This window comes from Pleurodeles waltl, chromosome 3_1, assembly GCF_031143425.1.
Source record: "Pleurodeles waltl isolate 20211129_DDA chromosome 3_1, aPleWal1.hap1.20221129, whole genome shotgun sequence".
NCBI classification, from domain to species: domain Eukaryota; kingdom Metazoa; phylum Chordata; class Amphibia; order Caudata; family Salamandridae; genus Pleurodeles; species Pleurodeles waltl.
This window is the reverse complement of record NC_090440.1, coordinates 1,282,630,344-1,282,647,249: the sequence shown is the minus strand read 5'-3', so window position 1 is coordinate 1,282,647,249 and position 16,906 is coordinate 1,282,630,344. Positions and strand designations below refer to the sequence as shown.

General features: G+C 47.3%; 1 protein-coding gene across 2 annotated transcripts in view; it reads right to left on the bottom strand.

The window, feature by feature from the left end:
* EPB41L5 (erythrocyte membrane protein band 4.1 like 5) overlaps positions 1-16,906 on the bottom strand; it is an 873,454-nt gene that overhangs the window by 14,149 nt on the left and 842,399 nt on the right. For both annotated transcript variants that reach the window (XM_069224616.1, XM_069224615.1), the window contains exon 25: positions 1,972-2,093. In XM_069224616.1, the coding sequence (XP_069080717.1) occupies positions 1,972-2,093 (122 nt within the window). The remainder of the gene's footprint in view (positions 1-1,971; positions 2,094-16,906) is intronic.

Genomic DNA, 16,906 nt, shown 5'->3' with positions numbered 1-16,906 from the left:
GCCTGTAGAACTAAAAGACTGATAAAATGAAGCAGATCCATCGGGTACCAGAAGCCTCTAACCTCTACATTGTCCATGTGGACTCCCAGGCCTAGGAATGACTTCAGCCACCACTTTGAGCTCCAAAAGTGGTAAGGAATACAGCTTGATAGAAGTCAGGGTGGCATGTTGTTCTAAAGACAAACCTAGCGCTAGCCCACTGGAGCTCAAGATTCCATTGGAGGGCCAGCTAATTCCAATAGGTTGGTGCAGCACCAGCAGAATGTACAAAGCCAGAAGCTAAAGAAGTCTCAGAACAATCAAAACCGGAACAGGCACTCTTACAGGAAACTCTGATGCAAAGGTGGAAAAGTTCTTAAGGGGCTACTGTGTCCATAATGGCCCCTTTAAAAGGACTTTTCTGCTCACACTGACAATGTGTTTTTGGCTGTTTAATAGTGAATCACAGGGAGGATCTTGTGACAGTCTTTGAAGGTAATCTGAGAGTAACTGGGGTGAACATGCCTGAAGCAGCTGGTTGTTGAAGTAGAAAAATACATGCATTCCTGACCTGTAAAGGTGGGCAGCAAACAGACAACCTCAAAGAACACCCAAGGGACAGAAGGCAGGGCAATGAAATGGCAGTGATCCAACCCGACTACAAAACAGATTTCAAGAGACTGAGGTCTAAAATAAGCCTCTGTCCCTGTCCTTCTTGTGCACACTGAAGTACCAGCATTAACTCCCTTAGCCCTTCTGCACTTAAGGACCAAGGTGGATGGCGTCCTTGGCTAGCAATATCATCTCCTCTCTAGAGATAAATTCATCATCTTTCACCAATAGCTAGGCAGAAACGGGCAGAACAAGTTGAGGAATATCTCAGTTTTCAGCTCAGTCTGTGATGGGGTCAAGGGACAAGTCGACTTGTCCCCATCACAGACTGAGCTGAAAACAGAGAAAGGGAATAGCTTTCTGTGCTGTGGCAGAATATGGCTTATAACATGACGTATAATGATATTTCATGCTTAAGACACTAAAGCCAGACTTTATGCAGGTCCTTGAAAGACACCTGCTTCCAGCAGGTGGAGCATGGTTTAAAACCTGTCCTCTCAGCTGAAGACAGTTCTGCAAACACCTTCAAGATTATTTTTTTTTAAAACTTTGGCAAAAAGACTAAAAGCTTTGGAACTTAACTCCAAATCCACATCTAAAGATACTGAAAAAGTGGAAATAAAATCAGCCCGCAGCTGTGACACCCATTAGAAACTCTGTTAAATCCTATAAAAAGGTGGATGGAGTGGCAACACTGGCCAATGGTGCCACCTACCCCTGAACTGGAGCTATTTCAGAAATGGGTTTTGTATGCAGTCTAGTTAGTTTGAACCTTCCATCAGCACTTAATTTTTACCGAGAAACAAAAAGGGCAAACATATAAATCAGTGAACCCCCAATCAAAATCTGTTAGTATGATGACAGAAAGCGGTAAAAAAAAGGTGAGCAATTAGCCTAGACATGCATTGATAATATCAGGCTTAAGAGATAAGTGCTGATACTTACCAAGGAAAGACTGAAGGACTATCAATCTTTGTGTTAGGTATACTCAAAGCTAGAGCCCACTTCCACAGAACGTAATGGATGTGCTTTCTGGCTTTGCACACTTAATATGGCTTTACAACATGAAGAGAAAGACCCAAGGCAAAAATAGATATGGTTGCCACTGGCCAAGAGTTGCAAAGAGATATGAGGGTAACTGGAAGAAAGACTGGCCGACTGAAAATTTGCTTCAGGATACACAATATGATGCATGGCAAGTCATCCATGCACTCAGCGGCCTTTTTCACCTTTTCCACTTAATGGTTTATTGACTGCACACAGAACTATCACTCGCTTTTCAACTATAAAGCCAATGCTACATTTTTATGCATTTGACTAATTCCTTGTTTGTGTAATCTAAACATGCACACGTTTAAGGACAAAATTTGTTTTTTTTACCTTAGAAAATTTTCCATGTTCGGTTGTGCTTGTGGAGGTGTTATTGATGGTGTGTAAGTCTCTGCGCTGTTAACAGCAGGTAATGTGCTGCTTGCCAAAATTCCATTTGTTATTGTTCCACTCTTAAAGAGAAATTAAATTATCACTGATTGACAGGTCCATTTTACTCTAAACCACCAATTACCTCAAAACTACTTTTATCTGACCAGCTACATATTTTACAAACTTATGTTTCTTCACATACGTGGGAGATGAGGATACATAGATAGTTGGTTTTCAGCACTGAGAATTGGAGATTGGCAAAACTATCCTTTGGAGGCCAGAAACATGGATATTACAAAGTAGATGCATTGGATCAATTCAAGTATCCTCCACTAATAATCTCATCGAAGTCCTATTAATTTAATCTACTACATAAAACTGGAGTGGAGTGGTTTCTTGGAGAGCACAAGATGAATGGCAATTAGAAACAATAACCCATAATCGCTGGATTAATCACAGACCATAGGTCCCAGAGTTGAGTGAGACTCTCCACAAATCACTCAGGGGGCATTAAACACTATAAAATTACAGTATAGTACTATACAATATGTGCTAGCTCTATTCCAGCATCTTTTGGACACTGATTCCAATCTCACTATGCAGAGAGCATTAATATTTGTCTTACTTCTCATTTACTTAACACAAAAACATCAGAAACCTGTCATCTAATGGTTAGTCCTGATGAACAAGTTACTTACCTTCGGTAACACCTTTTCTGGTAGAGACACTTATTTGCAGATTCCTCACCTTTTAATTTTTCCCAGGCGTCAGACTGGATCCAGATATTTTCGTGGACAGTACCCCTTGCACGCGTTAGGTTGCATTGATTGTCTCCTCACCAGTCGTCAACATTGTCTGCTCCAGATAGGACATCAAGGTTCCTATACAGGCACCACCCCAGTGTGCGGACATCAGTTTCTTTTCACAGCTTTCCAAGCCAGAAGGGCAGAGCCTTAAAGACACTGACTACTGGTGCATAAAAACTAAGGCCCTGAAAGGGGAGTCCCTGTCCCTAGAAATCAGTTCTCAGAGCGGGGAGGATGGGTGGGTCGGTAAGGAATATGCAACTAGATATTGCCTCTACCAGATAAGGCATTTCCAAAGGTAAGCAACACGTTCATCTGATAGAGACTTCTAGTTGCCGATTCCTTACCTTAGAACAGATACCCAACCAATACCATCCACGGAGGTGTGTCTACGAACCAAGTTCATACCAGAAAGTCCTGCAGGACTGAACAAGCAAAGTGCCTGTCCCTAGGGACCGGAGTGTCCAGGCAGTAGTGTTTGGTAAATGGGTGCAGAGATGCCCACGTTGCCACCAGATGGATGTCAAGTACTGTAATTCTGTGTGCCAACACACTGATTGTAGCTTTAGCGTGGGTAGAATGAGCATACAAACCCTCAGGGGGTTGCTTCTTAGCCAGTGCATAGCAGATCTTTATATAGAGAACGACCCATCTGGAAATGGTCTGCTTTTGCACCACTTTGTTGGGATAGAAAGAAAAATAGGGCAGCTTAGATGACAATGCTTTCAGCTCATTCACCCTGCGGGCCTATGTAACGGCCACAAGGAAGGCTGCTTTCAAAGTGAGAAGTCTTAGCTGACAAATGTGGAAAGGCTCGAAAGGAGCGTGCATCAGAAAGGTCAAAACCAAATTCGGATCCCACTGGGACAATGTAGAAAAATGTCCCTTTTTGGCATGGTTAGCCCCAATGTTTTGCCTGGTATCTGATGTGATTTTGACTGAAAGTGCACTGGATCTCTGCTAGCCAGGTCCATTGTGCCAGGGCTCTTTCCCAGAACTGTAGTTGTTCTCCATAATTGGCACACTCTTTGGCACCCTCTGTAAGTCCATAGTAAATGGTATCCCCTGGTGCCTAGGGTGCTAAGAAACGTCCCTGACAGCTGTGCCCCCCCCCCGGGTACCCCTCATCAAACCCACACAGTGCTGCCATTGCAGACTGTGTGTGTTGGTGCCGCTAATATTGAAAACATGACTTGTCACACACCCCTGTGTGCCAGGTCCTCTACCACTGCATGTGCCAAGTCACCCCTAAGGCAGTGTGCATCAGGACACCTGTGAGGGCATATATACATGAGCAGATATGATCCTGCTATGTTTCTGTCAATTCTTAGACATAATTAGTGAACAGGGAAGCAATTTTAGACATGTGCAGGACACTGGCCACTACAAGTTTCCCAGCTACATAATGGCTTCTCTGAACCCAGAGATATTTGGTAGCAAACATCTCAGATTAATAAACCCTCACTGATTCCAGTAAGGGATTTATCAATAAATGGACCCAGAGGTGCCCATAGAAAACCTAACAGCCACTAGTGTGTTGATCGACTGTTCCTGACCACATCAGCCTCATCCTTAAGCTGAACCTCCAGAAACCTGGAAGGACAGTCTGCCTTCAACAAAGATTCAAGTCTCCCATGAACAACGGACCTGCTCTCCAACCAACTCCAAAGAAAGGACTCTGCAACACCCGGACCAGCAAAGACCAGATGCCTGTAGTCACCACTGCATCCGCTGTCACCAACCCAGGTGGGAATGGACGTCTGGTGCCAGCAAGGTTTCCCAGCTGTCCAGAGTCAATTGTGGGTTCACCTCTCCTGGACTCCCCGAATTCACCTCTAGGCTTTGCACACAGCCCACCCCCCCTCCAGCAGCTACTACAGTGAGAGAAACCAACACCTAAAGCTACCACTGCACCTGTCGCTACCGGCTTGAGTTGAAGTGGACCCCTGGTGTCAACAATGTCCCTTGGCTCTCCTGAGCTCGAGACCACTGTGGTTTCACCCCTCCAGGACTCCATGATAACATCTGCAGCCTCAGACCACAGGACCCCTCCAACCGCGAGTGCTCCAGGGCAAGGAAACCTGATGTCATAGGAGAACCCTACATTCATTGCCCCTGGGCCTTGGAAAAGAGAATTGAAGGTGCACCTACATCCCCAAGCACCCCAGGTTTGCGACCGCCCTGTTGGCTGCCCCCAACTGCCCCTGCCCTGCAGCCTAAATCCACAGAAACCAGTCCTCATTGAAATACATTGGGCACTTGACACGTACTGCACCTCTATACTCGGCCATCCGAGTGCTGCCCTTTTGGTGTGGGACTGACCCTTGTCCAATACTTACCTTACGTTTACAAGATTGGTCCCGCGAGTCGTCAATAAGTGTTTGTTTGGTGACCGTGTTTTCCTCCTATAGGTTAACATTGAATAACTCAAATTGCACTGTCGATTTTTTAAACTAAAAAGTATTTATGCTTGAAAACTTACTTACCTTATAACGAAGTTCTTGGTTGTAAAGTATATATAAAAACAAGTGTTATTTTTCTAAATAGGTCTCAGATTGTTTTTTTGTTTTTTGAGTGAATGTCTCATTTATATCCTCTGAGTACACAAAATACTTAGTACTACCCTCTGATAAGTCTAACTGCTCACCCACTCTACCACAAAATAGAGCACTAGTCTTATCTACTTTTACCTCTGCAAACCAATTGGTGATCCACTAGACTCTCTGCATGGTGTATTTCTTTTTAATGCACCATACAGAGAGCCAGCTTCCTACAGGCATAATGAATGGGTATGGAGGAAAAAAGATGTGTAAGGCCCTTAAGGAACCTATGTACAACAAAGAAAATTGATCAGGCAACCTAAAAGAAGAAGAAATAGCACTCAACCTGTAAGAGTGCCCATAGCATAGCCCTGCTGGGCCAGGGAAAGGATGAACAGCAGGACCTCAGAAAGGGGGTCAACAGACTTGTCTGTGCACCAAGCCATAAATGTCTTCCAATGACAGGTGTATACCGTTTAGGTGGAGGGACGCATGGCTGCCAACATAACGTTACAAACTTCGGGAGAAAGGTCAAAGGCTGTCAACTGTCACCACTCAATCTCCATGCAAGAAAGTGGAGAGTGGACAGGTTCATGTGCAGAACCCTGCCCTGCTGCTGCAACAAAAGATCCTCCCAAAGTGGCAGTCTGATCAAAGGATCAACGGACATGCTCCGCAGCTCGAGATACCAAACATTTAGTGCCCAGTCCGAAGCTACAAGGATTACTTGGGCCCGGTCGTTCTTGATCGTCTTGAGAACTCAGGATAGAAGTGGTATGGGCAGAAATCCTTACAGGAGGCCCGAGTTCCACTTAAGACTAAAAGCATCTCCAAGTGATTGCTGCCTTGGAAACTCCAATGTGAAAAACTGCTAACATTGCATATTCTCTCCAGAGGCGTACAGCTCTAACCAAGGCATCCTGACTGCAGAAAGAGACCTTGTGCCACTTGCAGATGGAGACGCCATTCATGATCCGCTAAGCATTTTCAGCGGAGTTTGTCATGTCTTGCATTTAGAAATCCCACCAAACGTTGAACAAACAGGGATATGTCCTCCTGATCCAGCCATGTCCAGATGCGCAGAGCCTCTGGACAAAGGCTCCATGACCCCACCCCACCCTGCTTGATGCAGTACCATATGGCAGTGGAGATGTCTGACAACCTGCACTAATCTCCCTTTGAGAGAGGGAAGGAATGCTTTCAATGCCAGCCTGATCGCTCGGTGATTCAAAATACTGATGTGTTGCCCAGACTCCATCTGATACCAGACGCCTCTGATCTCTGCCTCTCCCATGTGGCTGCCTCATCCTAGGAGTGATGCGTCTGTCACTATTGTCAGATCTGGTTTGGGAAGGCAGAGGGATCTGTGTCTGACCCAATCGTGGTTCAAGAGCCACCACTGCAGATCTTGTGCAGTTCCCTCTTATATCTGGAGTATGTCAGAGAGATTCCCTTGATGCTACACCCACAGGCCCCACTGCAGACCCCACATATACCATCTGGCATGTTTTACCAGCAGGATGCAGGAGGCCACGAAGCCCAGCAGCCTCAGAGTCATTCTCAAGAAATTCCAGGTTGTAGGCCGAAGCATCAGTATCGTTGCCTGAATATCCTGGACTCGCCGCATGGGAGGATAAGTGTGAAAACTGCACTGTGTCCAGAACAGCTCTGATGAAAGAGCATGTAAGCTGGAGTCAGTTGTGACTTTGGCACATTTATAGTGAACCCTAGGGAATGCAGAAGGTCCGCTGTAGTCTGGAGGCGGGATACAACAGCCTGCGGTGAGCCTGCCTTAAACAGCCAGTCATTGAGGTAGTGGAAGACTCAATGACCTGTGCATATGAGCTGTGACCACCACCATCAATTCAGTGAACACCCAAGTGGCACTGGTAAGGCCAGAGATGAGCATGGTGAACTGAAAATGCTTGTGGCCTACCGTGAACCACAAGTAACATCTGTGGGCAGGCAGAACAGGAATATGGAAATAGGCATCCAGCAAGTTCAACACTACCATCTAGTTTCCTGGTTTCAGGACAAATAAAACCTTAGCCAGAGTAAGAATTATGAACTTCTTCTTGACGAAAAGACCGAGGGACCCAAGGTCTAGTATAGGGCGGAGGTGCATGTCCTTTTTTGGCACCAGAAAGTAGCAAGAATAACAACCACAACCTCCTTCTGGCACAGGGACCCTATCTATGGCTCTCTTGGCCAAGAGAGCTGTGACCCCCTTGCAGAGAAGTGCCAAGTGATCCTCCGTCATCTGATCATAGGATGGTGGCATGGATGGAGGGGTAGTCTTGAAGGGGAGGGAGTAGCCCCTTACGACTATTTGCAAAATCCACTTGATGTAATGGCTGCCAGCGGGGCAGGTGATGGCGAATCCTGCCTCTGACTGGTCCCTGTTGGGGAAGAGTCAGACTAGGAGTGTTTGGAGGCTGCTGAAAAAGGAGGGTGTGTGTGTGGACTGGCTAGACAGCTGGCTCCCTGATCTACAAGGGCATTGGATCCCACGTCCCTGGTCACGCAGAGGCTGGGCTGCATGCATGTCATAGTGGCTGAAGGGGAACAGACATGATGTGGGCGCCCCTTCTGTAGCTACGAAAGGGGTGAAAAGCAGACTGAGTAGGAAGAGGGGCAGCTGCTAAGCCCAAGGACCTGGCCATAGCCCGGTACTCCTTCAAGTGCTAGAGCACAGAGTCTGCTTTGTCTCCGGAGAGACAGGTGCCATAAAAAGGCATGTCCATAAGAGTGGATTGGACATCCCTCAAAAAGCCAGGCGTCTTCAAGCAGACATAGCGCATCAAGGCCACAGTCGATGCATCGACCTGCCAAGTGAATCGGTTGTATCCAGCCCATATCGTATTGTGAGCTTCAGTTCATCTCTACAGTCCGCAACAGCTTGGGAGAGAATGGCCCGGGCATCTTCTGGGACCAGTGGCAGCACCTGCAAACCGGTGTCCCATAAAGCATGGGTGTAATGGCTCCAAAAAAAAAAAGCGATGTTCACACCGCAACATCAGGCTAGAGGAAGAAAACATCTTTCCAAGCTGATCCAGCCTCCTGGATTCCCTATCCAGGGTTGCAGAAAGGAATGTGCCTTGTTAGGTGGAGGCTTCGATAACCAAACTCTTAGGGGTCGGTGTTGTGTAAAGAACAATGGGTCATTTTGAGTGGGTCTATGGCAGCGGGTGATACCCCTGTGTGCAGAAGCCCCTATGCTGGAGTTGGACCAGGTACCCAGCTGGAAATCAGTGAGGGCTTCACTGAAACTGAAACTGCATTGATTCTAGAACAGCTAGGATGAAAGGGAGCGTCTGAGAGGGGATCATGTGTGACTTACGCACGTTTATAGCAAACCTTAATGAATGCAGAAGATCATCCATAGTCTTGAGGTGGGGGATCACATCCGGGGGCAAGCCCACCTTCAACAGCCAGTAAACGAGATAAGGGAAGACTGAAACCCATGATTTCCACAGATGAGTGGCAACCACCTCCATCACCTTGGTGAACACAAGAGGGGCGCTTGTAAGGCAAAGGGGGAGCATGTTAAACTGAAAGTGCTTGTGGCCTACGCAAGTAACGTCTGTGGGCAGGCATGACAGGGATGTGAAAATAAGCATCTTGCAAGCCCAAAGTTACCATCCAGTCTCCTAGGCCCAAGGCAGATAGAACATGAGCCAACGTGAGTACCTTGAACTTCTCTGTCTTGAGGAAGAGATTGAGAGACTGAAGGTCTAGGACAAGGTGAAGATCCTTGTCCTTTTTGACAGCCAGAAAGTAGTGGTAATAGCAACCAGAGCCTACTTCTGGCACAGGTGCCCTCTCTATGGCTCCCTTGGCCAAGACAGCTGTAACGTCCTTGCGGAGAAGGGTCAAATGATCCTCCATTATTGGATCGCAGGATGGGAGCATGGATAGATGGATCGTTTTGAGGGGGAGGAAGTAGCCCCTTCAGACTATCTGCAAAATCCACCTGTCAGACGTAATGGATTGCCAGCAGAGCAGGTGATGGTGAATCCTACTGCCAACTAGCCCAAGGTTGGGGGGACAACGGGTGTCAGACTAGGAAGGTTCTGAGGCTGCTTGAGAGGGAGGGGGGTGAAATGAAAAGACCACTGACCATCTGACCCACAAGGTGGGTGGGTCCTGGGCCCTCTGCCACGCAGAGGCTGCACAGCATGCACAGCACGGTGGCTGACCAGGAATGGATGCAGTTGGAAACCCCTTCTGTAGCTGCGAAAAGCAATTTGAAAGTGATGCGGGGAGCGGGTGCCACGTGGCCCAAGAACCTGGCTGTAACCTCAGAAACCTGAAGCAATTGAGTGCTGAGTCTGTCTTGTCTACAATGAGACAGGTGCCATTGAAGGGCATGTTCATTAAACTTAGACATCCCTTGAAAAGCCAGACATCCTCAGCCAGATGTCAGGGCCATCATCAAGAAACTGCTCTGCTTAGCAAGTCAACGGGTCCAGTCCGCAACAAATTGTGAACTTTGCTCCGTCTCTCCCTTTAGCAAAGGTCAGAGAACAGCCCAGGCCTCTTCTGGGACCTGTGGCAGCACTAGCACAACTGTATCCCACAGCGTGTGGGAGTAAGTCAAAAGGCATATGGTGTTCACGGACCACAATGCAAGGCTGGTGGAAGAAAACATCTTCCCAAGTGAGTCTAATGTTTTGGATTCCCTCTCCGGGGCAGCGTAAGGGAATGTGCCCTGGGAGGTAGAGGCTTGGACCACCAAGCTCACAGGGGCGGGTTGCTGCTTCAAGAATCTTGGGCTTGGGTCCCCAGGTGCAGGGCGATGGGGGTGGACAACCGTCCTGTTCACAGGAGCCCTGTGCTGAGTTTGGACCATGTCACCCAGTAGGACATCAGTGAGGGCCTCACTGAACAGGAGCAGAGGTTCTGAGGTAGAGGCTCCCGGGTTGCAGCTCCTCTGTCAAGTGATTAGTCTTGATAGCCACCAAGGGCAATTGAAGGTCTACGACCTCAGCTGCCCTCCTCACCACCATAATTTAAGAAGCTCCATCTGCCAAAGCTTCAGTAGGGGGAGAAAGCAAGCCAGTATCTGGAGAAGTGTCCAGTCCGCTGGCCTCACCCAGGGTCTCATGCAAGTCCATTGCTTCATGGGGCAGGTATTCTAAAGGGTCCAGCAACATCTCCCATTCATCCCAGAGGCCTAACCCATAGTAAAAGGGCTAAGGATCTGAACGAGGAGACGGAACCTGCCGGCGCTGGAGACGGGATTGTATGATGGCTGTAGGAAGTTGGCTCTGTATACTACCTCAAAGTGAGAGATAGTGTGCACGGAGGCCAAGGGTTCCCCTTAGAGGTTGATAGTGGCAACATTAGATAATTCTATTGCTATTTTGTGGAAGTGTGGTATAGCAGTAGGCTTATCAGAGGGTAGTGTTAAGCATTTGTTGTACACATACAACAGGCAATAAATAAGGAACACACACTCAAAGACTTAACTCCAGGCCAATAGTTTTTATATAGAAAAATATTTTCTTAATTTATTTTAGATCCACAAGATTCAAGATTTGAAGTAAATTCATAAAATGCAAGGTACTCCACACAGGTAAGTAAGGAACTTTAAATTAAAGCAGCAGTACACACAGTACAGGTAAAAATGTCAATAAGCTATTTTGAAAGTGGACACTGCAAAAATCAACAGTTCCTGCGGGAGATAAGTTGGGTTAGTTTTTTCAGGTAAGTAAAGCACCAGCAACACAGGGCCGGTCAGGTGCAGAGGTCAATGAAGGGCCCAAAACACATAGGCGCCTATGGAGAACAGGGGTGCTCCAGTCCCAGTCTGCTGGAAGATAAGTACAGGTGTCCTTGGGGAGTAGACCAGGGGGGTTTGTAGAGCACTGGGGAGATACAAGCAGGCACACAAAACACACCCTCAGCGGCACAGTGGCGGCCGGGTGCAGTGTGCAATGTTGGTGTCGGGTTTGCTATTGAAAGCAATGGAGGGACCCGGGGGTCACTTAGGCGATGCAGGCAGGGCACAGGGGGGCTTCTTGTGCCAGCCACCAACTGGGCTAGGAAGATGGCCACCTGCTGGTCACTCCTTCACTGGAGGTTGGTTCCTTTCGGTCCTGCAGGCTGCGGGTGCAGTGCTTGGTCCAGGCATCAGGTTCTTTGTTACCAGGCAGTCGCGGTCAGGGGGAGCCTCTGGATCCTCTCTGCAGGTGTTGCTGTGGAGGTGCAGGGGAGGTCGTCTCAGGTTACTCACGGAGTCGCAGTCGTCTGTGAGTCTTCTCTGCGGTGTTAGTTCTCTGGAGCTCAAGCCGGGGCATTGGGTGCAGAGTGTGAAGTCTCACGTTTCCGGCGGGAAGAGTGAGTTCTTTAAAATGTGCTTCTTTGTTGCAAAGATGTTGCTGTTTTTGAACAGTGCAGCTGTTCTCTGGAGTTTCTTGGTCCTTCGGGTTCAGGGAAGTCCTCTGAGTACTCTGAGGTTGCTAGTCCTTGTCGGATGCCTCGCTGTGCAGGGTCTTTGAGTCTGGAGACAGGCCGGTAGGGCTGGGGCCAAGTTAGTTGTCATCTCCGTCGTCTCTGCGGGGCTTTCAGGTCAGCAGTCCTTTGTGTAGGTAGCAGGAATCTGATTTCTAAATACTAAATTTAGGGGTGTGCTTAAGTCTGGGGGGCAGTAGCAAATGGCTACAGTCTTGGAAGGTGGCTACACCCACTTTGTGCCTCCTCCATGAGGGGAGGGGGGCACATCCCTATTCCGATTCCTATTGGGGGAATGCTCCAAACTCAAGGTGGAGGATTTCTAAAAGCGGGTGTCACCTCAGCTCAGGACACCTTAGGGGCTGTCCTGACTGGTGGGTGACTCCTTGTTTTCCTCATTATCTTCTCCAGCCTTGCCGCCAAAAGTGGGGGCAGCGGCTGGAGGGGCGGGCATCTCCACTAGCTGGGATGCCCTGGGGTGCTGTAACAAAAGGCATGAGCCTTTGAGGCTCATCGCCAGGTGTTACAGTTCCTTCAGGGGGAGGTGTGAAGCACCTCCACCCAGTGCAGGCTTTGTTTCTGTCATCAGAGAGCACAAAGGCTCTCATTCCAGCGGGGCAGATACTCGTCTCAGTGGCGGGCTGGCACAGACCAGTCAGTCCTGCACTGAAGGATTGGATAAAATACAGGGGGCATCTTCTAAGATGCCCTCTGTGAGCATTTTGTAATAAATCCAATACTGGCATCAGTGTGGGTTTATTATTGTGAGAAGTTTGATACCAAACTTCCCAGTTATCAGTGTAGCCATTGTGGAGCTGTGGAGTTCGTTTTGACAACCTCCCAGACCATATACTTAGTATGGCCACACTGTACTTACAATGTCTAAGAATTGAATTAGACACTGTAGGGGCATATGTCTCATGCAGCTATGCCCTCACCTGCGGTATAGTGCACCCTGCCTTAGGGCTGTAAGGCCTGCTAGAGGGGTGACTTACCTATGCCACTGGCAGTATTTTGTGTGCATGGCATCCTGAGGGGGATGCCATGTCGACTTTACCTTTTTCTCCCCACCAATACACACTCTGCAATGGCAGTGTGCATGTGCTGGTGAGGGGTCCCTTAGGGTGGCACAACACGTGCTGCAGCCCTTACGGACCTTCTCTGGTCACAGGGCCCATGGTACCACTGGTACCTTTTACAAGGGACTTATCTGTGTGCCAGGGGTGTGCCAATTGTGGAAAATATGGTATATTTTTTGTGAAAGAACACTGGTGCTGGGGCCTGGTTAGCAGGGTACCAGCACACTTCTCAGTGAAGTCAGCATCAATATCAGGCAAAAAGTGGGGGGTAACTGCAACAGAGAGCCATTTTCCTACAATGGCCATCCTGCTCCAAGTCAGTCTCAACACACAAGGTGCGCATCTGTCACAAACATCGCCCAATGACAGGATCAGCAGGGCTTAAATCCCGTCTCTTTAGAAGATATCCTTGAAACCAGAAAAGGAGTCGACGAAGTTGAAAAAAGGCAGTCAAAAAATTGACTGAGGGGTAGCTCTCTTCGGATAAGCACTTTGCTGGTGCAGAAAGAAAAGAACTGACATTAGCGCACCTGGGTGATGGTTATATAGGACCCGTGACATATCTGGCATGAATCTGATTGATGGCACTCACTGGCACACAGGGGTACTGCTCCAAAAATCTTTCAAATCCAGTAGGATGGCAGAAGAGAATTTATAATCTGCAGCTAGAAGGCTCTATCAGATAGCTACATATTTATGTTCAAAAAGTCTAACCAAAACCAAGCTAATGTTGTACATATCTTAGTGCCCCTTGATTTGGTACCATCTTTAAACTGACAAGTTAACAACGGCGACTGAGTTAGTAAAAAATTAATCAGACGTCAGGCTGAAAAAAAGTGACATTTAAAAAATAACTGTAGATTCCAGATTAAAACACTTTCCAGGTTTCTTATACACATTCCAGAATTGAACAGCAGACTCTGAATGCAACACTTCACAAAGGGTTTAAGATCCAACAGCCACAACTGACAGAACTACATCAATATGTAACAAATTATGAGGTTTAGAACTGGAGGAAAGGTTTAAGTAAGCTATCAAAATAGCCTTTGTTTCCATAATTCTGTAAGGAAAAAAGCTTTATTTTATGTTGCCCACTATCGCAGAAAGATAGGCATTGCAGAAGGTTTGTAGGCACATTATATACTGAATGCAGTTGCTGAGCGGCGCTAGGGTGCAGCTGCTTCTTAGGGCAACTTATCCGGGACCAAACCATCTTGATAAAATCCTCCCTCGTAGGATAAATCAAACTGGCTGCTGTAGGTATGCCGAGTACACTTTGACTGCCACTGAACTATTTGTACAAGACTGGCTTTTTTTGCACCTGGCCTAAACTGTAGGTTGAGTTTTGGCTGCCATGGTGCAGGAGCCCTGCATGGACATCTGACTGCCAGGAATCACTGGCTTTTGGGTTTGGCTGTGCTTCTCCTGTAAATACAGACTGCAATCTCTTTGCACAATGGAGCAGAACCAGTAGCCTCATTCTTCTATCCAGAGCAGAGTTAAAGTTTCGACCAGGAGGGAGATGTGTTGGAAGGTTAAATTCTTAAATAATTCATTGAACTTCAGGAGGATTTTGGGTTGCAGAAAACCCTCAAGTTCTTCTGGTACCTCCAACTCTCACACGCACATACCCCTTATGATGCATACATTGAGATACTCCCAACGTTAATCCACTTGAGGCGTAATTGCTGATAGGAGAGTTTAAAGTTCACAAAATAACAAACCTATAGATCCCTGGTCATTAATGCCCCCGACTCCTTTGAAGTGCTCCAACAAGCATGGGAGGAAGACCTAGTCCCCATCTCTGATGAGGATTGGATTTAAGTGCTGGCATCCCCTAGAAAGTCAGCTACCACTAATTGATATGAGCCCATTAAACTTAAGTAACTAAACACAGTGTATTTCACCAGAGATAGGTTGTGGAGGGGAAGAATGATCTCTTTCCCAGTGTTTGAGATGCCATGATTATGACAGGACTTTTTGGCATGCAATTTGAGGGTGCAACAAACTTTACCTTTCTTGGAAAGAGGTCTTCAACACGTTGGCGGTGGTACTGGGTTGGGCGGTGTGTGCAGATCCTAAACTGGCCATAATTCACAATTGCACTGATCTGGACTCTCAAAATGGTGTTGGTGTGGCTATGACACTTAGTTGAAAAAAGAGACATTGCCCAGTATTGGAAAAACCCCAAATAACAGGTTACTTACCTTCAGTAACGCTTTATCTGGTAGAGACTATATCTAACTGCATTTCTAAAGCACCAGTCTAGATCAAGAAGATTTCTGTGATCAGTAACCCTGCATGCTATTAGGTGGTGTTGATCCGCTCCGCCTGCATTGTCCGCGTTGTTCACGCCAAAATGACGTTGTGGTACCAATATAGGCACCACTCGGGTGCAATGACGTCAGTTACTTTTCACGACTTTCCATGCAAGAAGTGTGAAGCCATGAAGTGCAATGACCACTGGTGGGAACTAGGGCCCTGAAAGGGGTCAGCCCTGTCCCTAGAAATCAGTTAGTGTCTACCAGATAAGCCATTACCAAAGGTAAGTAGCTTGTTCATCTGATAGAGAATTCTAGCTGACGATACCTTACCTGTGAATAGATCCCCGAGCAATACCTCTCCTGAGGTGGATCTGCAGAGATCAGTTTCAAACAAGGTAGTCCTGCGGAACCAAATGGGAAAAGTGCCCATCTCTACGGACCTGACTGTATTATTTGGTAAACGTGTGCAGAGATGCCCATACTGCTGCTTGGAAAATGTGCAAGACTGTAACTGCGTGCTAACCCAGTGGTTGTAGCTTTACCTCTGGTGGCATGAGCTTGCAGGAGGTTGCTTCTTGTCCAATGCGTAGCATATTTTAACGCAGAGCACGACCCACCTAGAGATAGTAGCTTCTGCACCGACTGACTTTTCTTCACACCAACATACCCCAGAAAGAGTTGGGCGTCCACCCGGAACCCTTGTTCGATCAAGGTACAACGACAATGCTCTTTTTGGGTCCAGACAGTGCAGTCATTCCTCTTCTTTAGATGGATGTGGAGGAGTAAAAAAAAGTAGGCAATGTGGCTAATTGGCCTACATGAAATGGAGTGACAACTTTTAGCAGAAAGGAGGCCCTTGTGCAAAGCAGCAATTTATCAGGGTAGAAGAGAGGTAAGGTAGCTTAGATAAGGCCTGCAGCTCACTTACTCTGCCGGCAGATGTAATTGTCACAAGGAAGGATGTTTTCAAAGTCAGAAACCTGAGGTGACAACTAAGGAGAGGCTCGAAGAGAGCACACATTAAGAATGTTAAGACAAGACTGAGATCCCACTGAGGCATTGTAAATAGCAAAGGAGGAAAAAGATGAACAAGAATCTTTAGGAACCTATGTATAAACGCAGCCTTGAAAAGGAGGGTTGGCCAGGCATCCCCAAGAAGGCAGAAAGCAAGATAGACAGTCCTTAAGAGTGCCCAGAGCAGAGCCCTGCTGAGCAAGCAAATTAAACAGAAAGAGGTGCAGAAAGAGGATCAACATGTTTTTATGCACGCCACAAATTCCTTCAGCATGCATATACCATCTTGGTGGAGGGATACCAGGCTGCCAGAATAACATGACAGACTTTGGGAACACGGTCAACAGCTGTCAACTACCGCTGCTCAATGTCAATGCAAGACGAGGGAGATTGACAGGTGAAGAACTCTCCCTAGCTGCTGTGACAGAAGACCCTCCCAAAAGGGCAGTCTGATAGGTGGATCAATGACCAAGTAGCTTGAAGTACCCAACTCTGTGCCCAGTCCGGAGCCATAAGAATCACTTGCGCCTGGTTGTTCCTGATCTTCTTGAGAACTCTGGGCAGGAGTGGTAAGGGCAGAAAGGTGTACAGAAGCCTGAGCTTCACTCGAAATGGAAAGCATCTCTTAACATGAGCCGTCTTGGAAACTCCCGCACGTAAACCTGCTATCACTGCACGTTCTTGGTGGTGGCCAAACGATCTAACGAAGGCTCTCACCATTCCTGAAAGAGACC